The 8,936-nt window shown below is 38.6% G+C and overlaps 1 protein-coding gene across 2 annotated transcripts in view; it reads right to left on the bottom strand.

Moving 5' to 3' along the window:
- Window positions 1-5,524: 5,524 nt before the first annotated feature.
- Window positions 5,525-8,936, bottom strand: part of LOC148508440 (uncharacterized) — a 119,133-nt gene continuing 115,721 nt past the window's right edge. For both annotated transcript variants that reach the window (XM_088444549.1, XM_088444548.1), the window contains exon 2: window positions 5,525-7,969. In XM_088444549.1, the coding sequence (XP_088300675.1) occupies window positions 5,814-7,931 (2,118 nt within the window). In that variant the 5' untranslated portion in view covers window positions 7,932-7,969 and the 3' untranslated portion in view covers window positions 5,525-5,813. The remainder of the gene's footprint in view (window positions 7,970-8,936) is intronic.

Raw genomic sequence — 8,936 nt, 5'->3', positions numbered from 1 at the left:
AGATGATTGTTCCACAATTCCTTAGACTCCATGTGAGCATACATGTATAAATCAAATATGTATTGCATAGGAATTAAATGGAGAAACAAATATTAAAAAAAACAAAAAAACAAAAACACACCTCTCCTAATATTAGGAATCAGCAATCTGTGAACCAGAGAACATATTTATATGGATGTTGAGATGCACTATGGCAATGAACAGAACATTATGCCTAACAGGACAACTTATTATGCACAAAAAATAACAAGTACATTATGCATGCAGTTATACACTTTTATACACTGAAGTGCCAAAAATCATGGGATAGTAGAATGTAAAAGGTAATGGTAGGTGCCTCACTGTGACTCCTTGGAAAAGCCCAGACCTGCGTCAGTTGCAAACAGACATCTCGTGAGTCAGCTTGAACACTGGCTAGGCTGCTCATGGCAAGGCGATGTGAAGTATCAGAGTTCGAATGGGGTATGATAGTGGGTGCCTGACGGATGGGACATTCCATTTCCACAGTTGTGCGGACATTTAACATTCCTCGATCTACGGGTCACGTTTGTACCGTGAGTACCTCATGGAAGAAATTACCACCCACCGTGGCAGACTATGGGTGCTTAATGATCATGACCAGCGGTGTCTGGCCAGAATTGTCTGTGGTAACAAGCAACACTGGCTCAAATCACATCCACATCCAATGCAGGAGGTACCAGACATATCCAGCAGGTCAGTGCAGCATTCTTTAGCCTCTGTGGTATATAGGAACAGAAGAGCCACCAGAGAGCTCATTAACACTACAACACCAGACAACACCTCACCTGGGCTTGTCACACAGCTAATTGGACCCTGGAAGACTGACAACATGTGGAGTGTCCGATGAGACACAGTTCTAGTCGTTTCAGGATGATGGCAGGGTTTGTGTGTGACACAGACTCCAAGAGGCCATGGATCCCAGTTGTCAACAAGGTACCGTGCAGGCTGGTAGTGTTTCCATACTGCGGTGGGGTTTGTTCACGTGACATAGGTTGGGTCCACTGGTTCACCTGAAAAAGTTATTGACAAGCAACCACTACGTTGCATTGCCCGATGACCATTTGCAGCCCTTCATGTACACGTGCCGCCACAACGATAGAATATTCCAGCAGGATAATTCACCATGTCACTGGTCCAAGGAGCATTCTGGAGAGTTCCGACAAATGGTATGGCCACTATGCTCACCCAACATGAACCAATCGAGCATTTATGGCTTGTGCAGGAGAGGTCCATTCACACCCAAGGTCCTGCACCTACAAATATCAGGGAGCTGGGGGAAGCTATCCAGGCAACATGGGTTACCATAGCTCCAGACGTTTTCTGTCCACTTTGGAATTGAGTTACTGCACTTTGCTGGGCTACAGCAGGTCCTACAAGATACTAGGCATCCATCCCATGACTTTTGGCACTTCAGTGTACAACCGGGTTACAACATAGGCTAAAATCATTAGTGTCATTATAGAGCTGGAGATACATAGACTAAACACATTTTAATTAAATTTCATAAAAGAACACATCTGATTGGTTAGGGCAGCATTATAAAAGAGCAACACTAAAGCATCCGGGTGTGCCCCTCTCCCAGAAATGCTCTGGTTCCTCACCTTTTATTTAATCCACAAAGGAGGCATTAGCAGTTTAAAGGCTCCTAGGCATGCATAAAGAATATGCTAAAGCTGTAGATTTGAACAGTGTCCATGATTGAATTACAATATATATCTATCCAGTCAAAAGTTTGGACACCTTCTCATTCAATGGTTTTTGTTTATTTAAATTATTTTCAACATAGTGGATTAATACTGAAGACATCAAAACTATGAAAGAACACATATGGAATTTTGTTGTAAACAAAAAAAAAAAAAAAAAAGTGTTCAACAAATCAAAATATGTTTTATATTCTAGATTCCTCAAAGTAGCCCCCTTTTGCTTGGATGACAGCTTTGCACAATGTTGGCATTCTCTCAATCAGCTTCACGAGGTAGTCTCCTAGAACGGTTTTGAATTAACAGGTGTGCCTTGTCAAGAGTCAATCTGCGGAATTACTTGCCTTCTTAATGTGTTTGAGACCATCAGTTGTGTTGTGCAGAGGTAGGGTTAGTACACAGTGGACACCACTATTTGACTACTGTTGTAATCCATGTTATGGCACCGACCACTCAACTCAGTAAAGAGAAACGACAGTCCATTACTTTAAGACATGAAGGTCAGTCGATACGGAAAATTTCAAGAACTTTGAATGTATCCTCAAGTTCAGTTGCAAAAACCATCAAACGCTATGATGAAACTGGCTCTCATGAGGACCCCCCCTGGAAAGTTAGACCAAATGTTACCTCTGCTGCAGAGGATAAGTTAATTAGTTACCAGCCTCAGAAACCGCTACTTAGCACCTCAGATTAGAGACCACATCTAAAGTTTTCACAGAGTTCAAGTAGCAGACAAAGCTCAACATCAACTGTTCAGAGGAGACTGCGTGAATCAGGCATTCATGGTCGTATTGCTGCGAAGAAGCCACTACTGAGGATGAACAACAAGAAGAATAGAATTGTTTGGGCCAAGAAACACAAGGAATGGACATTTGACCAGTGGAAATCTGTACTTTGGCCTGATGAGTCCAAATTTGAGATTTTTGGCTCCAACAGCCGTGTCTTTGTGAGACGCAGAGAAGGTGAGCGGATGGTTTCTGCATGTGTGGTTCCCACTGTGAAGCATGGAGGAGGAGCTGTGATGGTACTTTGCTGGTGATACGGTTGGTGATTTATTCAAAATTCAAGGCACACTTAACCAGCATGGCTTCCACAGCATTCTGCAGCGCAATGCCATCCCATCTGGTTTGCGCTTACTGAGACCATCATTTGTTTGTCAACAAGACAATGACCCCCAAACACACCTCCAGGCTATGTAAGGGCTACTTGACCAAGAAGGAAAGTGATTGAGTGCTGCGTCAGATGACCTGGCCTCCACAATCACCCGACCTAAACCCAAATGCGTTGGTTTGGGATGAGTTGGACCGCAGAGTGAAGGAAAGGCAGCCAACAAGTGCTCAGCACCTCTGGGAATTCCTTCAAGACTGTTGGAAAACCATTCCAGGAGACTACCTCATGAAGCTGATTGAGAGAATGCCAAGAGTGTGCAAAGCTGTAATCCAAGCAAAAGGGGGCTACTTTGAGGAATCTAAAATATAAAACATTTTGATTTAACACTTTTTTGGTTACAACACAATTCCATGTGTGTTCTTTCATAGTTTTGAGGTTTTCAGTATTAATCTACTATGTTGAAAATAATGTAAATAAACAAAAACCATTGAATGAGAAGGTGTGTCCAAACTTTTGCCTGGTACTGCGTATGTATGTATGTATGTATGTATGTATGTATGTATGTATATATATGTATATATATATATATATTAATATATATATATATATATATATATATATATATATATATATTATATATACACACACATATATATATATATATATATATATTATATATACACACACATATATATATATACACATATATAAAAACACACACACATATATATATATATATACATATACATATATAAAAACACACATCGAGTGAGAGAGAACAGAGACAGATTGTTATTGCCCCATTGTCCAGAGCATTGCCTAGGTGCCAGGCAGTTATCCATCCCTAGAGTAACATTGTTATAATTGTGGGTTTGCATATTATGTTAAAATTTGTTTACAAAAGCACTCTAAGAAGTAAAATTAATAGGTAGTAGCTTCTGGCACTACATTTATTTCAATAATTTAAGAAGTTTGAAAATGTAGCAAGAGAACATGTTCACTGATGTAGTTTACTTTCAACATTTACTAAAAATCAATAGTTATGAACATACAATTGGACATAAAAGTGTTTCTTACATAATGTTTGCTACATAGTTTATACATGTAAACACTACTGCTAAAATGCACTATGCACAAGTGAATGGAAAAAATTAAATTAACATGAATACATCAAGATATTATAAAATTCTCACCATGGTCAAGATGGAGGGGCACCAAAAGAAAAAAAAAAACATGCATAAAAAACCACACTTATACGTTTAAAGACAATACAGCCAACAACTACAAAGATAAAACAGGCCTTACATACCAATGATAAAGCTATGATTTAAAAAAAAAAAAAAAAAAAGAAGTTTAGCTTTCTACAAACCAGGATTACTTTTGGTGAAATGCCTGGCTTCAGTCCACAAGGACTCACCGCTTCCCTGGGAATGCCAAAGACGGTTCCCTACAGCTAAAATAAAATTCACATCTGCATAAAAATGTTTTATTAGGTTGTAAATTTTGAATAGATTTTTGTTAGAGTGAAATTAGGCCTGCAAAGCTTTTTATCCATATAAAAGTGAACTCCAATCTGATCATTAAATCCCTTTACAAATGACAGATCACAAAAGTGAACCACAATGTTTATTTTCCTTTAAAAGGGCATATAATTGTGTGTAAAAACAAAACCTCCAAGTCTTTTCTGCACATTCTCATTTATACACTTCTACATACCATGGTGTTATCCGCCATATTTGAAATATGTCAAACTCTCAAAAGGAACAAACGTAAGTATTCATAGTTTAATAGCAAAAGCACCAACGTTAATGTAGTGCAAAATTATATTGCTTACCCCATTTTCCAAATAGTGTGTATGCTGTCAGGATAGGTAATAAAATGTTATTTAGGAAAAAAACTACTATTCTCCTATAATGCTTGTTTCAAAAATATATTTTAAGAATTGCATATACTAAATACCTATTGAGTACTGTACAGAAACCTACATAATACATGGTATAGTGGAACACTGCATGCGGCGTCACGATTTCCACTGTACGGAGCGGACCTCTGTATTTCTAGTTGTAAACATGAACAAATCTGATTTCCACAGTGAGTTCAATGATCGATTCTGCTAAAAAATGCATCAATTGTGGCAAAATGATTATACAATTATTTTATTCTAATTTTCTAATGCTTATTTTAGACTCTGACCCCGCTTCTCCCCCTTGCCAGGACTTTTCACAAAACTAGTAGCCATTGGTGCCAACGCTGCCTTTCCACCAAATAAAACAGTGTGCAAAACCAACAAACAGTAACTGCATACCACAAAGAGAAACAAAATGAAAAAACACATTCTTGTAACATTTGAGATACTGCATATTTTTAATGTAGCTTGGCAAGGCATTGCCTGTGCAGTGACTGGAAAAAGTGGCAGGTACACTTCCCAATACCCTTACTGGTGTGATAAATCACTATTCAACCTTGAAATTAAAAAAAAAATATGTACTCATTGTTTCTCTTCTAGTAATAATTTCATTCTAAGCAACTAATTTCTTTGAAAGTTGACCTTTAATGTTGCAGGTCTGGTCTATGTGCATGCATATACTTTATGCTAAAATTGTCTTACCGTTATTTACAAAACAAAAAAATTGCTAGGTCACTCATATCAGAAGACTTGATTTCCTGTAAAAAGGGCAGATCTGACACAAAAATGGCATGTGTGTGTAATTGTTTTACTTTTACATAACAATTATCAGATTATTAGCCCACGTTTCTTACATCAAATACAGAAACTGTCAAATGGTGTTTAAGAAATAATGTGTGACACCTTGGCTAAAGTTTAATAGTTTCTGACAGTCACACTGATACAATGTAAGTTAGTGTAGGTTTAAAGCTATTTCCTGTAAGAAAATTAACTAAAATTACTAAAAAAAGAGTCAATACAACATTTTCTAAGTAACACGCCATTGTGGAATTGTCAGTAAGCACGGACAGAGTGCCTCACTCCTGGATGTGATGAACGGCTTTCAAATGACGCTTAACCCTACGTTTTTCCTGAAAGCTCTTTCCACATAGCGGGCAGTTATGAGGACGCTCCCCTGTGTGCACCCTCTTATGCTTAGAGAAGTTGGAAGAATTGTTAAACCGTTTATAACAAACATCACACTGGAAGGGTTTTTCACCTGTATGGATTCGTTGGTGACTGGAGAGAGCAGAGGACTGTGTAAATCCTTTGCCACAAACCTGGCACACAAATGGCCTTTCGCCTGTGTGAACCCGCAAATGTTCCTTTAGATCAGTCGCCCTTTTAAAACGCTTTGAGCATACAAAACAAATATAGGGTTTAACTTCCATTTCCATAAACTGCGAGTCATCTTGGTCGCTAGAATTATCCATGTGGGAGTCCCAACATTCCATGGTCCTTTGCAATAGAAGGTCTTCTGCTTCTGTAACATTGCAGATTTCTTCTCCTTTTATATTGTTTTGGCAGTTTTCAGTTTCATGTGGTACCAATTCCTCAGCTGGACCTACAACCTTATTTGCAGAATGGAGATATTTCAATTTAACTTCCATTGTAGTCTTCGGATCTTGAACCTGGCACTGAAATTTTTGAAGATCGACAAGTTCATCGTCCACATACTCATCATCATCATCAGTAGAATCATCAGATATTTCCACATAGATTTCATGTTCCCCTTTTGTATAACCATTCATGATTTGAACTTCAGAATTGACGATATTATATTCATACACAGGAGACCTTGATAACTTTGGCTTAACGCAATTCTCCAAGTTATCTTTAAACACATGTCCTTTGGCTTCGGCTCCAGCATTTGAGATTGAGCACTCCGAAGCTATTTCCGCAGCATTCTGAAACCGCCCCAGTGGCTTGATCTCCTTTATTTCAGAATATTTGTCATCTTTAAAAGTATCTGTTACCATTCCTGCACATGGAGGTTGCAAACCATCTACACTCACGATATCTCCATTTCCTTCAGCGATTTTTCTTTCCGATATGAATTTACAGTCTTCGTCGTCATTTAGTCTCAATGTAGGCAATATTTTAGGACATGTTCTGCTCATATTGTTATTATACAAGACTGCACCCACGCTTTTTGAAAAACCTATGCCATTTTTGCTCCGTAGGGGCTGCTTTATTTGGGAAAAGCCATCTTCCATTTTAACATTTGCAAGTATATCCTGCATTGAATGGGTACGTTGGTGCTTCTTAAAATTGGAAGAGTTATTAAAGGTTTTCCCACACACATTGCAGTGAAATGGCCTCTCTCCAGTGTGAATACGCATGTGGCCAGTCAACACTGAAGACTGGGTAAAACACTTCTGACATATTCTACAGCGGTATGGTCGCTCCCCGGTGTGGACACGCTCATGGTCTTTCAAATCTGAAGTACGCTTAAAGGCTTTTTCACAATATGAACAACCATATGGCTTTTCGGACAAGAATGGAACTCTAACTTCTGCTTGGTTGGCTAGATCTGGAGTCTGGCCATGAAGGCGCCTATGTTTTATAAAATTAGAAGCATCTTTAAAAAGTCTCCCACATACTTCACACTTATGTGGTTTTTCCTCAGTATGAGTACGTTTATGAGTTAGTAAAGAGGAGGACTGAGTGAAGGCTTTGGCACATAATTCACATTTATAAGGACGTTCGCCTGTGTGTACATTATAATGGTCCTTCAAGTTGGAAGTGCTCTGAAACTGCCGGCCGCAGAGCTGGCACTCAAAACGATTAATGGCATTATGGAGTTGCTCGTGAAACATAAGCTCAGAGACATACTGAAATTTTTCAGAACAGATACCACACTCGAGTTCCATCCTAGAAACAGGTTCTTCCTTGCAGTATTCAATGTCGTCAAGTTCCTCTTTTACCGTTAAAACTGGGTGAGCAGGAACTTCTATCTTTTTCAAGTTTCCTACCTTCATTGCCATTCCATCATGAAGGCTTTGTACGGAAGTACTCACCACTATCTGACAACTAGAACTATATGGCTTGGTGCTACCTTCAGTATTTTTATGGCATGGTCTCAAATTATCACCTTCTTCATTCTCTATGCTGCTGAGCATTGCAAGTTGAACATCTGGGAGATTTTTTGTCATACTCAAGATTTCAGACGCTTCGGTCTACATCAAAAAACCTAAACAAAAAAAAAAAAAAGAGAAGAGAAAAAGAAGATCATCACTAATCGTGCAAAGAAGCAAATCAGTCATGCTTTCCTAAAATATGCAACTTTGTTTAGAATTGTGCGACAACACATGGAAACAAAACCCATTACCTTCACAATGTGCGCAACTTTTTTTTCTTCTAATTTATGGGTGACCAAAAACAAATTGGTCTTTTCTTTTTTTTAAACAATAGCACATAAGACTATGGGGCGTATACAATAGTGTGCGACTTGCAGCCGCTGCAGGAACTCCTGTGAATCTTCTTGTATTTTTAAAGCGGTAATCATTTTAAAAGGAAAATACATTTTTAGTTTTTTCTGTAAAATAATCGCAGCTTTAAAAATACGGGAAGACTTATTACATAAGCCCCATATGTTTATTTTATAGGAGTTCTTTAAGCACAAATTATCCAACATAGGACTAATCTAATAGAACGGAAAAATGCAAATTTAAAACAAATGCCCATGTTCTAAAGGTGCAGATTATAGAATTTAAGATAACCCATCCTACTGTACATATAAAACCACTGCACCTCTTCAATATACTCATACATTTTAGTGTTGGAAAATGGTGGGGTTGGTACCAGATTTAGGAAAGCAAATATATTATTTACTAGATGTTGCCCGCTGCCTTGTCCACGATAAAAAAAAATGTCATGAGAGCGGCCCATGTGAGCAGCAGTGCTATACAGACTGGTGGCAGCAGCGCCGTCACCCACCTCTCACACCAATGTCACTGTGTGCCCTGTGCACAGACTGCTATGTAGCCTATCCTGTTCAAGTGAATGCGGGTCCAAAGCACCTCTCCCCCGACCCCCTACCGGCAGCGCACATTGTGCCATACATATCTCTTGCATTGAGATCAATAAATTTTGTTTTTGTTATTGCTCAGCTTTAACTTGACAGAACGAGGCAAAACAAAGTGCAGGTTATTTCTAGG

Source organism: Taudactylus pleione, unplaced genomic scaffold (assembly GCF_031769625.1).
Source record: "Taudactylus pleione unplaced genomic scaffold, aTauple2 ptg000366l, whole genome shotgun sequence".
Taxonomy (NCBI): Eukaryota; Metazoa; Chordata; class Amphibia; order Anura; family Myobatrachidae; genus Taudactylus; species Taudactylus pleione.
This window is presented reverse-complemented; position numbering and strand designations above follow the sequence as displayed.